Source organism: Manis javanica, chromosome 11, assembly GCF_040802235.1.
Source record: "Manis javanica isolate MJ-LG chromosome 11, MJ_LKY, whole genome shotgun sequence".
Taxonomy (NCBI): domain Eukaryota; kingdom Metazoa; phylum Chordata; class Mammalia; order Pholidota; family Manidae; genus Manis; species Manis javanica.
The window spans coordinates 102,345,733-102,363,753 of NC_133166.1; the positions used below are offsets into that span (position 1 = coordinate 102,345,733).

Sequence of the window (18,021 nt, forward strand, 5' to 3'; positions counted from 1 at the left end):
AACAAAAAGTTTGATTTTATTGACTGTTCTCTATGTAGCTCAAGCCAGAAAGACCTAGGGAAAGATTTCTGTCATCTATTGTTACGGACTGAATGTTTGTGTCCCCCCAAAATCCATATGCTGAAGCCCTAACCCCCAGTGTAGCTATATTTGGAGATGGGACCTCTAGGTAACGAAGGTTAAGTGAGGTCATATGCGTAGGGTCCTGACCCAAAAGAAATAATGTCCTTATAAGAAGAGATACTAGCACCCCCCATCCCCACCCAATGCACGCACAAAAGAAGAGAAACCTCACTAGAAACCAAATTTTCTGGCACCTTGATTGTGTATTTCAAGACCCCAGAACTGTGAGAAATTAAATTTCTGTTGTTTAAGCTACCTAATCTGTAGTATTTTGTTATAGCAACTCAAGCAGATGAATAGTTTCTAATGGCTGAAGTTTTAAAAACTGATTTTCCTTCACTGATTGCAGAAACCAGTGTTCTCACTCCTTTGGAACTAGATTTTACCTTTTTGTGTTTTGTTTTTTAGCTTCTTTTTTTTTAAGGTATTTTTAAGACTCCATCCAATCTAACCTTCTGTTAACCACAGAGGTCAACATTTGATTTTCTATTTTTTCCTTCAACATTCACTATAACTATAGGCTTTCTTACTTTTCGTTATCTTAGCTAGCCAGCTAGTTTATCTTAATTAATAATGCTAATATATTGTCTTTCCCAGTGATATCTTATTTGGACTCTGCTCTAACTGTGGAAACTTTAGGCTCTCCAAGGGATTTCAAGTTTTAGCTGACTCTCTCAGGCTTTTAGAAATAAAGCAAGTTTTTCACCTGAAACTAATGTAATATAATGTCAACTATACTTCAATTTTAAAAATTCATTTTAATCATTAAACTTTCCAAACAGACATAACAGTAGAAAGAATATATCCATCACACAGATCCAACATTTTTGTCACATTTGCTTAATCTGTTCCCTTTTTTCTTTGCTAACGTATTTCATAGCAAATCCAAGATATCAAGTCATTAAACTCTGTATCTCAATGTCTCGCTCAAAAAAGGGAGACATTTTCTTATATAACCATGATGAAGTTATCTAATTTAGGAGAATTAACATTAATTCTTTTGGTTGTAGGTTTCTGAAGTGAAAAAACTCACACTGAATTTCATACTATGAAAAAGTTAGCTCTGAATTGGATTAGCAATGTTCTGCAGTCTCTGCTTTAAAGTGAAATTTAGTATGTTCTGAAATACAGGGTACTGACTAAAGCTAAGTTCAAGAATGCCTAAGACAGCTCTTAAAAATACACAGTATCAAGATTTCAGTCTTTGTACATCACTTTAATAAAAAACACAATGTTGTATACAAACATACAAATCTCAAATTTAAAATACAGAATGCACTAAAGTGGCTTTGCAAGTTTTCTTCACCAAGACAGACTTTCTGCCACATTTAGACATTTAAAATTATTAAGACATAATGAGCAAGTACAGATTTTCCAACCTCATGATCAGTAAATTTCTCTGCAAATGAATGAAAGTATACAGTCATCAAATGGGGGAACAGTTGCCCCTGCCTACATTGTATTAGTGTGAGTAAGGGACACAATAAAAGCTAGAAGAAACTGTAGTTAAATGTTGTACGTACAACTAATATAAATAACTTCCTCAGACTTCTAGCAATGATTATATCCTTGATATATAAACATCCCTAAATGTAAAAAAGTTCAGTATGATTGCATCTATCCTTGTTCCACAATGACAATTTGTTAATGGGTTAATCTAATATATATTTGTGAACCAGAATTGTCTGCAAAGAAATGAGAAATCTTGAAAACAGCCTATCAAATATGTTTAGAAGTTAAAAGGTCTATTGAAAACAAAAGTGTGGGCAAGAACCATTAGCTACATGCCTTTTTTATTTCCAAGACAAAGTCTCTCACAAATAATAGTCTTGTCTTACAAAGCAAAACAAAAACAAAAAAATTCCTAAAACTAATCCCTCAAATCCATATTAGCTGAACTTGGAGTAACAAAGTCAAAGCCAGTCTTGTCATCTGCACATTAATCTGATAAGTCAAACTGCAACGAAAAAAACCAAAAAACAACTGCATCCGCTCCTGGGCAGAATGGACGGTTACTTTCAGCACTTAAATAAAGACAACTGTTACACAGTGTTTTTTCTAAGAAAGACATATATCCCGAAAACCCAACAGAATATGTGACTGGTGAAATTCCATAAAATCTAGAAGACAGGTAAGAGGTGATAACATTTAAGGACAGTAAAAGTCTACAGTCTTAATGTGCATTGATGGGCTTGTGCCAATGGTTTTAAAATATGCTTTTCATCAACTATAGAAGAAATACAACAACATTACATCATATCCCAGCATGGAGCTACTATATTTGTATAAAGGAATCACTAAAGAGTTGTTTATTGTTTTAAATGAGGTCCTGCCATACATTGAGGTATAATCTAAATGTTGATAGTGCCTAATTTCAACTCCGAAGGAACAAAAAAAAGCTTATGTATCAAGATTAATTCTCTTTGGCCGCAATGGATACCATTTTCTCTGGGGGCAGTCTTTAGCTTGCTTTCTTTTCAGTACCAGGTCAGTGGTGTTTCTGGTGGAAGTCTCTGTTGGTGTGGTTTCTATTTGTGTTACAAAGCTCTCTGGTTTGACATCTGGTTTCCCATAACAACCAGAAAAGACTTCTTGGTGGACTCTCTGGAGCTGGATAACAGGCTGCATCTTTAAAACTTGGGAAAATCCATTTCCTTGTTCAATTAGTGCAGGCAAGGACTTAAAAAAAAACAACAACATGAATCTCAGGTTAAAACACAAACACAAAGAGAGACACACAACATTCTAGAATTTTAATTCTTTGGATCAAGACTTTTTCTAAGACCAAATTTTGGGATCATGGATGCTCAACTTTACCTTAAAACACCAGTTTTAGCTATTCCTATAATGCCTAGGAGCAAAGTAACACTGGCAGAACAGGAGGTAACAGAACTTCAGAACTAAGGATTAAATGTCTGAAATTCCATATTTTATGATGGTAAGTATTCTTTAAATCTTGAATCAACAAGAGGGCTCATAACATTTTTCCTATAAAGGTTAATACAGAAAACATTTTAGGCTCTGGAGGCCTTACGTCTGTCACAATTATTTAACTGTACCATTGTAATGTAAAGAAGATAGACAATAAGTAAACAAATGGACATGGCTGTGTTCAAATAAAGTTTAATTTACTTTATTTTATTCACTGTAGGTGGCAGGCTGGATTTTAGCCTGGTCCACTAGAGTTTGCCAACTCCTGATAAAGGACATGCTATAAGAATCCTGAGAAAGAAGAACAAACCAGGTATTATGCTCCTTGACCTCAAGCCATACTACAAAGCTACAGTAATCAAAATAGTATGCTGCTGGTATAAGAACAGGCCTATAGATCAATGGAACAGAACAGAGAGCCTAAACAGAAACCCACACATATATGGTCAATTAATATACAATAAAGGAACCATGACTATACAATGGGGAAAAGACAGCCTCTTCAACAACTGGTGTTGGGAAAATACCAGATACATGAAAAGGATGAAACTGGGTTACTGTCTAACTACATACACAAAAATAAACTTGAAATGGATCAAAGACCTAAATATAAGACATGAAATCATAAAACTCTTAGAAGAAAACATAGGTAAAAATCTCCTGAACATAAGTATAGTAGGTTTTTCCTGGATTCATCTCCTCGGGCAAAAGAAATAAAATAAAAAATGAATAAGTGGGACTACATCAAACTAAAAAGCTTCTGTACAGCTAAAGACACCATCAGCAGAACAAAAAGGCAACCTACCATATGGGAGAATATATTTATAAATGACTTATCCAATAGGGGTTAACATCGAAAATATATAAAGAACTCATATGCCTCAATACCCAAAAAACAAATAGCCTGATTAAAAAATGGGTAGAGGACCTGAACAGACATTTCTCCAAAGCGGAAATACAGATGGCCAACAGGCACATGAAAAGGTGCTCCACATTGCTAATTATCAGGGAAATGCAAATCAAAACCACAGTAAAGTATCACCTGATACCAGTTAGAATGGCTACTATCCAAAAGACAAGAAATAACAAGTGCTGGTGAGGATGTGGAGAAAAAGGAATCCTCTACACTGTAGGTGGGAATGTCAATTGGTACACTGCAGAAAACAGTATGGAGGTTCCTCAAAAAACTAAAAATAGAAATATCATTTGACCCAGGAATTCCACTCCTAGGAATTTACCCAAAGAAAACAAAATCCCTGATTCAAAAAGATACATGCACCCCTATGTTTATTGCAGCACTATTTACAATAGCCAAGATATGGAGGCAATCTAAGTGTCCATCAGTAGATGAATGGATAAAGAAGATGTGGCACATATACACAATGGAATATTATTTTGCCATAAAAAAAAAGAAATCCTGCCATTTTCAACAACATGGATAGACCTAGAAAGTATTATGCTCAGTGAAATAAGCCAGGCAGAGGAAGACAAATACTGTATCATTTCACTTATTTGTGGAATATAAAAATGAAACAAAACAAAATGAATGAAATAGCAGTAGACTCATAAACACTGAGAAGTGACTGGTGGTTACCATGGGGGAGGGGTTAGGGTGGGTGGGTAGGAAGGGTGAGGGGGACAAAGGGATACAAATATTTTCAGTCATAATATAAGCTGGTCTTGGGACGGGAGCACAGCATGGAGGATATAGTCAGTGATTCTGTAACATCTTCCTGTGTTGACAGGTAGTAGCCGCACTAGTGGAGGTGAGGATTTAACAATATGGGTAACTGTTGAACCACTGTGTTGTATACTGGAAGCCAATATAAGATTGTATATTAATGATGGTTCAATTAAAAAAAAAATAACATGTTATAAAAGAAGCACAAGTACCATAAAATCATGGACTCAATACAAACCACAACAGAAATGTTATAGAAAATCATAATGGGGAGATTCTGAAGGACTTTAAAAACAATTTTCATATACTAGAAATCCAAATGTTTTCCTTTGGGTAAAATACATGTCAAGAATGAATATAAATGATTTTATCATAATATTAAGACTCTAAGTTGGATATGCAATATAACAGTGGTTAAGAGTAAAGGCTTTGGAGCCAAACACCTAGGGTTTAACTCCTGGCTCGGTTATTTATTGGGGCAATCTGCTTAGCCTCACCATGCCTGTGTCCTCATCTGTGAAATAGAGAAATAGCAGTACCTATCTCACTGGGTTACTACTATAAGGATCAAACAAGGTACTCTAATATATATAAAGCTATTAAATGGTGCCTGCCCCATACTAAATGCTCAGTAAGTGTTACCTGGTATTATTATCTAAAACTGATGGACTGCTAACTCTCAAAACTAAAAAACATAACCAACTGTTAAAGCAGCCATGTATAATGGCACATAATAGGTACCTAATAAACAGTAGTTATTCTGAATGTTACTGTTGCTTAATAAATTCATTGAAGATTTATCTAAAAGACTACTGAGAATTCTTGTTATAACAGACTAAAACACATATGGATGCTGAAAGCAAATACCCGACTACACATTAGTTCATTTTATATTTAGCTTGTTATTTTTACCTTCATGGCTTCACTGATCTCCTCGGCTATTGTTTCTCCTCTGCATTTCAAATTTTCTCCACGAGAGGCTGCAAAGAAACCACCAAACAGTATTTTAGTTTTTCTTCTTCAATATAATACCAAGTCATAAGACATGTTGATGCCATCTGGACAAAACTCTGTTAGGACTCTTTTTGCCTTAGTTCAATCATTCTAAGACTACTTTATAATCCACTGAAACAAAGTCCTATTAAATTTATCTAGCCAAATAAAAACACTGAAAATAATACAACAGATAACACTAATAGTTATGACAGACCAGAGTTGCATTATGAGTAGCCTTACCATTGTATGTTCCTAAAAGCCTTATATTTGTTCTACATAATATCCACCACTGTGTTTAACATCTTCAAGCACTATCGTCACATTTTAAAATAAACATAGACAAATATTTTGTATTGGTATTAATCTGAATTTTTATTACAGGAAAACATATTTGAACCTAGAGTTCACTCACACTGCATCAAGGTTGCCTAGATGGAATTTCTAATAATGGAAAGCAAGCAAGCAATCTGGAATAGTCAGTATTATTCATTTTTCTTTCCTTATTTCCTCATGCTTTCCTTACTCCTACTACATTTTATTTTCTTCCAATCTTCCTTAAAAATGTTCATGGCTACTTCACAACACAACTGCATAGTCAATTATACAGAGGGATAAAAATCCTAGTGATTTTTAACTAAAACTCCAAGTGAAACTGGAGATAAGAAAAATCATTCCATTATAAAATTACCTAAAAATTAGTTTTTAAAAGGGTAGGTCTGAGGGAGGAGCCAAGATGGTGGCGTGAGTAGGGCAGTGGAAATCTCCCCCCAAAACCATATATATTTTTGAAAATTCAAACAAATACAACTATTCCTAAAAGAGAGTCCAGTGGATATAGTACAACAGCCAGGCTACATCTACATCTGCAAGAACTCAGCACCTCACGAAGGGGGTAAAATGCAAGTTGCGGCCTGGCGGGACCCGAGTGCTTCCCCCACCCCAGCTCCCCAGCGGGAGGAAAGGAGTCGGAGTGGGGAGGGAGTGAAAGCCCAGGACTGCTGAACACCTAGCACTAGTAATCCGCACCGGGAACGGAGAGACACACTGCATGGTGTGCTAGATATTAGAGAAACGGAAAAGCAAAATCTGTGAGCAGGTCCCAGCAACCGGCTCCCCTGGGACAAAAGAAAAGCCAGTGCTTTTTCAAAGTCTTAAAGGGACAGGGCCCTCACAGCTGGACGGAAGTGTTCTGGCACACTCAACCCAGCAGCTGGGAATCCCGGAGAACTACAGGCACCCTAACCCCCTGGGCAGCAGTGCAGCTCTGAAGCCCCTCAGGGCGATAAACAGCCTCCTAGTCATTCTCCCGGCCGGCGCGGCCCCCAACACAGTGGCCCAATAGCTGGAGAGCGGCCGCGTGTGCTGGAGGCGGCAGCAAAGCAGCCCAGGAGCGGCCGCGCAACTCCACGGCGGCCGGTGAGCGGCTGCATGCACCCACGGCAGCAGTCAAGTGGCCGGGGAGTGGCTGCACGTGCCCACAGCAGCAGCGGAGCAGCCTGGGAGCAGCCACGCCCCCAGCAGCTGCCCAGAATCTCCTCCCGGCACGGAGCCACCTGGGTCAGACCCAAAGGCCGCCGCCAGTGTGCAGCTGCCCAGTGCATGCAGAAGAAACCGGGGTAAGGCGCAAAGGGGCACCGCTCTCGCAGGAGAGCACACCCGGTGCGCCTGACACTCCCCACAGGGCTCTGCCCTACCCTGACAGCGACACCGCCCACAGCAGCTTAGGGGATTAACCCGGAGGCTGCTCCAGGAGTGCAGGTAACCGACACAGGCAGCGGAGAAGGGCAAGGCGACCAGCAAGCAGGAAAGGACTTTGTTCTCCCAGCTGACACGTGCACCACCTGCCTACAGCCACCTCTGTCACCATGAAAAGGCAGAAGAATTTGGTCCAGTCCAAAATTACCCAGACAACCCCTGAGAGGGCCTGGGGAGATAGATTTAACCAATCTTCCTGAAAAAGAATTCAAAATAAAGGTCATAACCATGCTGATGGACCTGCAGAGAAATATGCAAGAGCTAAAGGAGCAAGTAGGGAGGGAGAAAACAGGAATAAAACAATCTCTGGAAGGACTTAAGAGCAGATTGGATGAGGTGCAAGAGGCCGGTAATGGAGTAGAAATCAGAGAACAGGAACACAGAGAAGCTGATGCAGAGAGAGACAAAAGGATCTCCAGGAAGGAAAGAATACTAAGAGAACTGTGTGACCAATCCAAACAGAACAATATTTGCATTATAGGAGTACCAGAAGAAGAAGAAGAGAGAAAAAGGGATAGAAAGTGTCTTTGAAGAAATAATTGCTGAAAACTTCCCCAAACTGGGGGAGGAAATAGTCTCTCAGACCATGGAGGCCCACAGAACTCCCAACACAAGGGACCCAAGGAGGACAACACCTAGACACATAATAATTAAAATGGCAAAGATCAAAGACAAGGACAGAGTATTAAAGGCAGCCAGAGAGAAAAAAGGTCACCTACAAAGGAAAACCCATCAGGCTATCATCAGACTTCTCAACAGAAACCTTACAGGCCAGAAGAGAATGGCATGATATATTTAATGCAATGAAACAGAAGGGCCTTGAATGAAGAATACTGTATCCAGCATGATTATCACTTAAATATGAAGGAGGAATTAAACAATTTCCAGACAAACAAAAGTTATGGGAATTTACCTCCATAAACCACTTTTACAGGATATTTTAAAGGGACTGCTCTAGATGGAAGTACTCCTAAGGCTAAATAGATGTCAACAGACAAAATAAAATCACACCAAAGAAAGCAGACCAATTAAATACTAACTAAAGGCAAAAAATAAAATCAACTACTCACAAAAGCAGTCAAAGGAAACACAAAAGAGTACAGAAAAAAACATCTAACATATAAAGAATGGAGGAGGAGGAATAAGAAGGGAGAGAAATAAAGAATCATCAGACTGTATTTATAATAGCTTAATAACAGAGTTAAGTTAGATGGCTAGATAGTAAAGAAGCTACCCTTGAACCTGTGGTTACCACAAATCTAAAGCCTACAATGGCAATAAGAACATATCTTTCAATAATCACCCTAAATGTAAATGGACTGAATGCACCAATCAAAAGACACAGAGTAACAGAATGGATAAAAAAGCAAGACCCATTTGTATGCTGCTTACAAGAGACTCACCTCAAACCAAAGACATACACAGACTAAAAGTCAAGGGATGGAAAAAGATATTTCATGAGAACAATAGGGAGAAAAAAGCAGGTGTTGCAGTACTTGTATCAGACAAAATAGACTTCAAAACAAAGAAAGTAACAAGAGATAAAGAAGGATATTACATAATGATAAAGAGATCAGTCCAACAAGAGGATATAACCATTATAAATATATATGCACCCAACTCAGGAGCACCAGCATATGTGAAACAAATAATAACAGAATTAAAGGAGGAAATAGAATGCAATGCACTCATTTTTGGAGACTTCAACACACCACTCACTCCAAAGGACAGATCCACCAGACAGAAAATAAGTAAGGACACAGAGGCACTGAACAACACACTAGAACAGATGGACTTAGCAGACATCTACAGAACTCTACACCCAAAAGCAGCAGGATACTCTTTCTTTTCAAGTTCAGATGGAACATTTACCAGAAAAGACCACATACTAGGCCACAAAAAGAGCCTCAGTAAATTCAAAGACTGAAATTCTACCAACCAACTTCTCAGACCACAAAAGCATAAAACTAGAAATAAATTGTACAAAGAAAACAAAAGGGCTCACAAACACATGTAGGCTTAACAACATGCTCCTAAATAATCAATGGATCAACGACCAAATTAAAACAGAGATCAAGCAATATATGGAGACAAATGACAAAGACAGCATAGAGCCCCAACTTCTGTGGGACACAGCGAAGGCAGTTCTTAGAGGAAAGTATACAGCAATCCAGGCCTATTTAAAGAAGGAAGAACAATCCCAAGTGAATAGTCTAAAGTCACAATTATTGAAACTGGAAAAAGAAGAACAAATGAGCCCCAAGGTCAGCAGAAGGAGGGACATAATAAAGATCAGAGAAGAAATAAATAAAATTGAGAATAAAACAATAGAAAAAAAAATCAATGAAACTAAGAGTTGGTTCTTTGACAAAATAAACAAAATAGATAAGCCCCTAGCCATACTTATTAACAGAAAAAGAGAATCTACGCACATCAACAGAATCAGGAATAAGAAAGGAGAAATCATGACGGACCCCACAAATACAAAAAATTATTAGAAAATACTATGAAAATCTATATGCTAACAAGCTGGAAAACTTAGAAGAAATGGACAACTTCCTAGAAAAATACAACCTTCCAAGACTGACCAAGGAAGAAACACAAAATCCAAACAGACCAATTACCAGCAAAGAAATCGAATCAGTAATCAAAAAACTACCGAAGAACAAAACCCCTGGACCAGATGGATTCACTGCTGAATTTTATCAGACATATGGAAAAGACATAATACCCATTCTCCTTAAAGTTTTCCAAAAAATAGAAGAGGAGGGAATACTTCCAAACTCATTCTATGAAGCCGACATCACTCTAATACCAAAACCAGGCAAAGACCCCACCAAAAAAGAAAATTACAGACCAATATCCCTGATGAACATAGATGAAAAATACTCAACAAAATATTAGCAAACCAAATTCAAAAATATATCAAGAGGATCATACACCAGGATCAAGTGGGATTCATCCCAGGGATGCAAGGATGGTCCAACATTCGAAAATCCATCAACATCATCCACCACATAAACAAAAAGAGGGACAAAAACCACATGATCATCTCCATAGATGCTGAAAAAGCATTCGACAAAATTCAACATCCATTCATGATAAAAACTCTCAACAAAATGGGTATAGAGGGCAAGTACCTCAACATAATAAAGGCCATATACGACAAACCCACAGCCAACATCATACTTAACAGCGAGAAGCTGAAAGCTTTTCCTCTAAGATCGGGAACAAGACAGGGATGCCCACTCTCCCCACTGTTATTCAACATAGTACTGGAGGTCCTAGCCATGGCAATTAGACAAAACAAAGAAATACAAGGAATCCAGATTGGTAAAGAAGTCAAACTGTCACTATTTACAGATGACATGATATTGTACATAAAAAACCCTAAAGACTCCACTGCAAAACTACTAGAACTAATATCGGAATTCAGCAAAGTTGCAGGATACAAAATTAACACACAGAAATCTGTGGCTTTCCTATACACTAACAATAAACTAATAGAAAGAGAAATCAGGAAGACAGTTCCATTCACAATAGCATCAAAAAGAATAAAATAACCTAGGAATAAACCTAACCAACCAAGGAAGTGAAAGACCTATACCCTGAAAACTATATAAGACACTCTTAAGAGAAATTAAAGAGGTCACTAACAAATGGAAACTCATCCCATGCTCCTGGCTAGGAACAATTAATATCGTCAAAATGGCCATCCTGCCCAAAGCAATATACAGATTCAATGCAATCCCTATCAAATTACCAACAGCATTCTTCAATGAACTGGAACAAATAGTTCAAAGATTCATATGGAAACACCAAAGACCCCGAATAGCCATAGCAATCCTGAGAAGGAAGAATAAAGTGGGGGGGGATCTCACTCCCCAACTTCAAGCTCTACTACAAAGCCACAGTAATCAAGACAATTTGGTATTGGCACAAGAACAGAGCCACAGACCAGTGGAACAGAATAGAGACTCCAAACATTAACCCAAACATATATGGTCAATTAATATTTGATAAAGGAGCCATGGACATACAATGGGGAAATGACAGTCTCTTCAACAGATGGTGCTGGCAAAACTGGACAGCTACATGTAAGAGAATGAAACTGGATCACTGTCTAACCCCATACACAAAAGTAAATTCTAAGTGGATCAAAGACCTGAATGTAAGTCATGAAACCATAAAACTCTTAGAAAAAAACATAGGCAAAATCTCAGACATAAACATGAGTGACTTCTTCATGAACATATCTCCCTGGGCAAGGGAAACAAAAGCAAAAATGAACAAGTGGGACTATATCAAGCTAAAAAGCTTTTGTACAGCAGAGGACACCATCAAAAGAACAAAAAGGTATCCTACAGTATGGGAGAATATATTCGTAAATGACAGATCAGATAAAGGGCTGACATCCAAAATATATAAAGAGCTCACACACCTCAACAAACAAAAAGCAAATAATCCAATTAAAAAATGGGCAGAGGAGCTGAAAAGACAGTTCTCTAAAGAAGAAATTCAGATGGCCAACAGACACATGAAAAGATGCTCCACATTGCTCGTCATCAGAGAAATGCAAATTAAAACCACAATGAGATATCACCTCACACCAGTAAGGATCACCATCATCGAAAAGACAATCAACAACAAATGTTGGTAAGGTTGTGGAGAAAGGGAACCCCTCCTACACTGCTGGTGGGAATGTAAATTAGTTCAACCATTGTGGAAAACAGTATGGAAGTTCCTCAAAATGCTCAAAATAGACTTACCATTTGACCCAGGAATTCCACTTCTAGGAATTTACCCTAAGAATGCAGCACTCCAGGTTGAAAAAGACAGATGTACCCCTATGTTTATCGCTGCACTATTTACAACAGCCAAGATACGGAAGCAACCTAAATGTCCATCAGTAGATGAATGGATAAAGAAGATGTGTTACATATACACAATGGAATATTACTCAGCCATAAGAAAAAAACAGATCCTACCATTCGCAACAGCATGGATGGAGCTAGAGGGTATTATGCTCAGTGAAATAAGCCAGGTGGAAAAAGACAAGTACCAAATGATTTCACTCATATGTGGAGTATAAGAACAAAGGAAAACTGAAGGGACAAAACAGCAGCAGAATCACAGAACCCAAGAATGGACTAACAGTTACCAAAGGGAAAGGGACTGGGGAGGATGGGTGGGAAGGGAGGGACAAGGGCGGGGAAAAAGAAAGGGGAAAAAAAAAATCATAGCGATAAAGGAAAATAGTACCAGCTGTGCTAAAGGATGTATTAATTATCTTATCTGTGGTCATCATTTCAGAATCTTTGTGTAAGTATATATAATTCATATGTATATCTCTATATAAGTTGTACACATTAAACACGTATATTTTATTTGCCCCCAAAAAAAAGGTCAATGGCTCACAGACACTGAGAAGTGACTGTTGGTTACCATGGGGGAGGGGTTGGGGTAGGTGGGTGGGAACAGGGAGGGGGATAAAAGGACACAAAAAATCTCAATCATAATATAACTCGACAATGGGGATGGAAGTGCAACATGAAGAATATAGCCAATGATTCTGTAATATCTTATGTTGACAGATAGTAACTGCAGTACTGGAGGTGAGGATTTAATAATATGGGTAACTGGTGAACCACTGTGTTGTATACTTGAAACGAGTGTAAGGGTGTATATCAATGATACTTCAATTAAAACAAAAATTGGTCAACGGCTCACAGACACTGAGAAGTGACTGCTGTGTTAAGGGATTTGAATAGACTTCTCCAAAGAAGATATATAAAAATGGCCAATCAATAAATACGCACATGAAAATATACTCATCATTACTAGTCTGTAATGACTGATGTAAATCAAAATCACAATGAGATACACTTCACACCCACTAGGACAACTGTAATCAAAAAGATGGACAGTAACAAGAGTTGGTGAAAATGTGGAAAAATTGGAACCTTAATACATTGCTGGTGGGAATGTGAAATGGTGCAGCCACTTTGGAAAACAATTAAGCAGGTCCTCAAAAAGCTAAACACAGAGTTACTATATGACCCAGAGATCCCATTCCTGCGTATACATACTCAAAAGAGAATTGAAAACATAACTTGCACACAAATGTTCATAGCAGCATTATTCATACTAGCCAAAAATGGAAACTCACAAATGTCTGTTTATTGATGGACAAATAAAATGCAATAAACATACATAAAACAGAGTATTATACAGCACTAAGAATAAGATACCTGCTACATGACAGACCTTAAAAACATAAAGCCAACTGAAAGAAGCCAGTCTTTAAGGATGACATACTGCATAATTCCACTTACATGAAATATCCAGAACAGTCAAATCTACAGAGGCAGAAAGTAGATTAGTAGTTGCCTAGGCCCAGGGGAGGGGGATGAAAGATTAACGGAGAACAGCTTACGGGTATGAAGTTTCTTTCTGGAGCGATGAAAGTGTTTAAAAATTAATTATGGTGATGGTTTTATAACTCTGTGAATATACCCTAAAAGCCACGGAGTTCTACACTTTAAATAGGTAAATTAGTATGGTATATGAACTGCATTTAAATAAAGCCATTAGAAAAAAATGAGCGTCAAATCTAATGCTGTAATATATTCCATATGGTAAATGAAAGTAAATAAAACAAAATCCAAGAGCAAGAATGAAATAAAACTCAAAGAGCCTACCACCCATACTCTTTTATTCAAAGTACCTAAAGAAAGAAGGAAGGCAGCAAGAATAATGAATCTAGAAGAAAGGTGTGAGATTCAAGAAACATTAGTAATCAGAGAATTTGGAAAATTTCGTTGATAAATTTAATCCATCATTGTGTGCAAAAAAGCAGTGACTATTAAAGGGTGTTTTTTAACAAGAGAAGAACTGAAGCTCTAGACACAAACACGAAGGAAAATTAGGGTAGAGGTGGTCTTAATCAGTGGGTAAGGTATAGTATAGGTCTTTGCCTTGCTCAAGAGGGGACATGGAATACTGAATAATTTCAGACTCTGTTAAATAACTTTAGAACTATAGTATGCTAAAATTTTATAGGTAAACACTAAAGGGAAAGAAACATAGCATACAGCATCCAAATCAGAAAACAAAAAACTAAGAGACTATAAAGAAAACACTATCATCATGATAGAAGGCATAAAAAGAAGGAAATTAGCAAAAGAAAACTGTATTTGTAAACCAAAACATATTCAGAACTTAACTATGTAAGTTCTACATGTCAAGACTTGGGGACATAGCTAAAGCAGGACTTAGAGATTAATTTGTAGCCTTAAATGAATTTATTAAAAAATAAGACTTAAATAAACTAAGTGTTGAACTCAAGAACCTAAATATAATAGAGATAGCAGGAAGGCCATACTAAAGATCAAAATTCAAGGAACGAGGAAACTAAACAAGAGAGAAACAAAGCAAAACTAAAAGCTAACTCTGAAAAGACCAACAAAAACAAAGAAACATAGAACAAGACATCAAGAAAGCAGGGAAAGCATAAACAAACAATAATAAGAAAGAAAATAATCATGTGGAGTAGAAATTTTTCAAATTATAAGTAACTACTATAAAGTTCATACCAATATATTGAACACATGGATGAAACAGCTATTGTCCAAACTAATATTATCAAATTGACTCATGAGAAAAATTAAAAACCTGAAGAAATTAATAACCATTAGGAATATATAATCAGTTAAATCAAGTATCACCTCCCAGTATACTAGGCTTAGACAGTTCGATAGATGAATCTTATTAACTCTTCAAAGAACAAATAACCTCTTTTTGCTTACAAACTGTTTTATGAGGACAGCATAACCTTGATGACAAAACTGGAAAGGGACAGAATATTAGAAAACACCACATACTCTTTTTTTATTTACTATAGATGCACATATGCTACACGTAAATATACTACATAAAGTAAAGGTACGAACTACAGGTAAATTTAATTGAAAAGTATATGAAAAAAATGTAAATTAATGAATAAGTGGGGTCTTCTGTGTGAACGCAAATATAACCATCAGAAAAAAACTGTCGATATTAATTTACCACATTAACAGAGGGACAAAAATCCTAGAACGTAGGGGCACAAGGGAACTTTATGAATGATGGATAGGAAGACGCACCAGCCTCCACATCTAGAATCTGCCATAAAGCAACTGACACTGGAAGAAATGAAGTGAGTTGGCCAAGGATATACAATAAAACTGTAGGCCACTCTTGCTGTGCTTAAACAGCTGATGCTATTCTAAGATTATAAACATTATGAAAATGTGTAGTAACAAAATCTCAAAATTTCTCCAAAAGATAGATTCTAATTATTCCTTTGCTTACCCCCCAAGTCAGAATCACATAATCATTTAAATAAATGTGTTTTGCCTTCTAAGATAAAAAGGTTAACCAAGTTTCTTTAGAGGATTAACTGTCTCTAAAAAAATAACACTTGGGGATATTATACCACAAGTTTCAATTATTATTTTTATATAGTTCAAAACCAAACCAAGAATATGTCAACCACTACATTTTGGCAACTATCCCTTTTTAGTGAACCATGAGAAGTAAGCATTCAGTCCCGGGTCATTTTTTATTGTCAAACAGAGTGAATGATGATATTTAACCAAATTCAGAGCATCTTTATGCTTATATTTATCCCTCTTGAGGTTTATCCCATTGATGTGGGAGATGTGAGGAGGGTAGGGAGACGTGTTAGAAAATAGCTCAGAATTCAACAAAGGTAAGCTACTCAAAGCCATATGCATAAATGCACCATAACAAATTAAGGTCTTAATAGTTTTTCTGATAGTTCAGAAATGGTACTTTTGGGTGCCAAATGCAAATTCCAAAAGGTCTCTGAGGAAAAGCACTACAATTTTTTTTAAATTTTATTTTGGTATCATTAATCTACAATTACATGAAGGACATTATGTTTACTAGGCTCCCCTCTTCACCAAGTGCCCCCCACATCCCCGATCACAGTCACTGTCCATCAACATAGTAAGATGCTGTAAAATCACTACTTGTCTTCTCTGTGTTGCACAGCCCTCCCCGTGCCCCCCCCAACACTATACATGCTAATCTTAAGGCCCCCTTTCTTTTTTTCCCACCCTTATCCCTCCCTTCCCACCCGTCCTCCCCAGTCCCTTTCCCTTTGTTAACTATTAGTCCATTCCTGGGTTCTGTGCTTCTGCTACTGTTTTGTTCCTTCAGTTTTCTTTTGTTCTTATACTCCACATATGAGTGAAATCATTTGGTACTTGTCTTTCTCCGCCTGGCTTATTTCACTGAGCATAATACCCTCTAGCTCCATCCATGTTGTTGCGAATGGTAGGATCTGTTTTTTTCTTATGGCTGCATAATATTCCATTGTGTATATGTACCACATCTTCTTTATCCATTCATCTACTGATGGACATTTAGGTTGCTTCCATATCTTGGCTGTTGTAAATAGTGCAGCGATTAACATAGGGGTGCATCTGTCTTTTTCAAACTGGAGTGCTTCATTCTTGCGGTAAATTCCTAGAAGTGGAATTCCTGGGTCAAATGGTATTTCTATTTTGAGGATTTTGAGGAACCTCCATACTGCTTTCCACAATGGTTGAACTAATTTACATTCCCACCAGCAGTGTAGGAGGGTTTCCCTTTCTCCACAACCTCACCAACATTTGTTGTTGTTTGTCTTTTGGATGGTAGCCATCCTTACTGGTGTGAGGTGATATCTCATTGTGGTTTTAATTTGCATTTCTCTGATGACGAGCAATGTGGAGCATCTTTTCATGTGTCTGTTGGCCTTCTGAATTTTTTCTTCAGCTCCTTTGCCCATTTTTTAATTGGATTATTTGCTTTTTGTTTGCTGAGGTGTGTGAGCTCTTTATATATTTTGGATGTCAACCCTTTACCGGATCTGTCATTTACGAATATATTCTCCCATACTGTAGGATACCTTTTTGTTCTTTTGATGGTGTCCTCTGCTGTACAAAAGCTTTTCAGCTTGATATAGTCCCATTTGTTCATTGTTGCTTTTGTTTCCCTTGCCCAGGGAGATATGTTCATGAAGAAGTCACTCATGTTTATGTCTATGAGATTTTGCCTATGTTTTTTTCTAAGAGTTTTATGGTTTCATGACTTACATTCAGGTCTTTGATCCACTTAGAATTTACTTTTGTGTATGGGGTTAGACAGTGATCCAGTTTCATTCTCTTACATGTAGCTGTCCAGTTTTGCCAGCACCATCTGTTGAAGAGACTGTCATTTCCCCATTGTATGTCCATGGCTCCTTTATCAAATATTAATTGACCATATATGTTTGGGTTAATGTCTAGAGTCTCTAATCTATTCCACTGGTCTGTGGCTCTGTTCTTGTGCCAGTACCAAATTGTTTTGATTACTGTGGCTTTGTAGTAGAGCTTGACATTGGGGAGTGAGATCCCCCCCACTTTATTCTTCCTTCTCAGGATTGCTTTAGCTATTCAGGGTCTTTGGTGTTTCCATATGAATTTTTGAACTATTTGTTCCAGTTC

The 18,021-nt window shown here is 37.4% G+C and overlaps 1 protein-coding gene across 2 annotated transcripts in view; it reads right to left on the bottom strand.

The window, feature by feature from the left end:
- Positions 1-1,324: 1,324 nt before the first annotated feature.
- Positions 1,325-18,021, bottom strand: part of LOC118971833 (kinetochore-associated protein NSL1 homolog) — a 32,946-nt gene continuing 16,249 nt past the window's right edge. The window contains exons 5-6 of one of the 2 annotated variants that reach the window (XM_073217061.1): positions 5,648-5,715; positions 1,325-2,802 (exon numbers count right to left, since the gene is read on the bottom strand). In XM_073217061.1, the coding sequence (XP_073073162.1) occupies positions 2,524-2,802; positions 5,648-5,715 (347 nt within the window). In that variant the 3' untranslated portion in view covers positions 1,325-2,523. The other variant, XM_073217063.1, reaches the window with a different exon arrangement.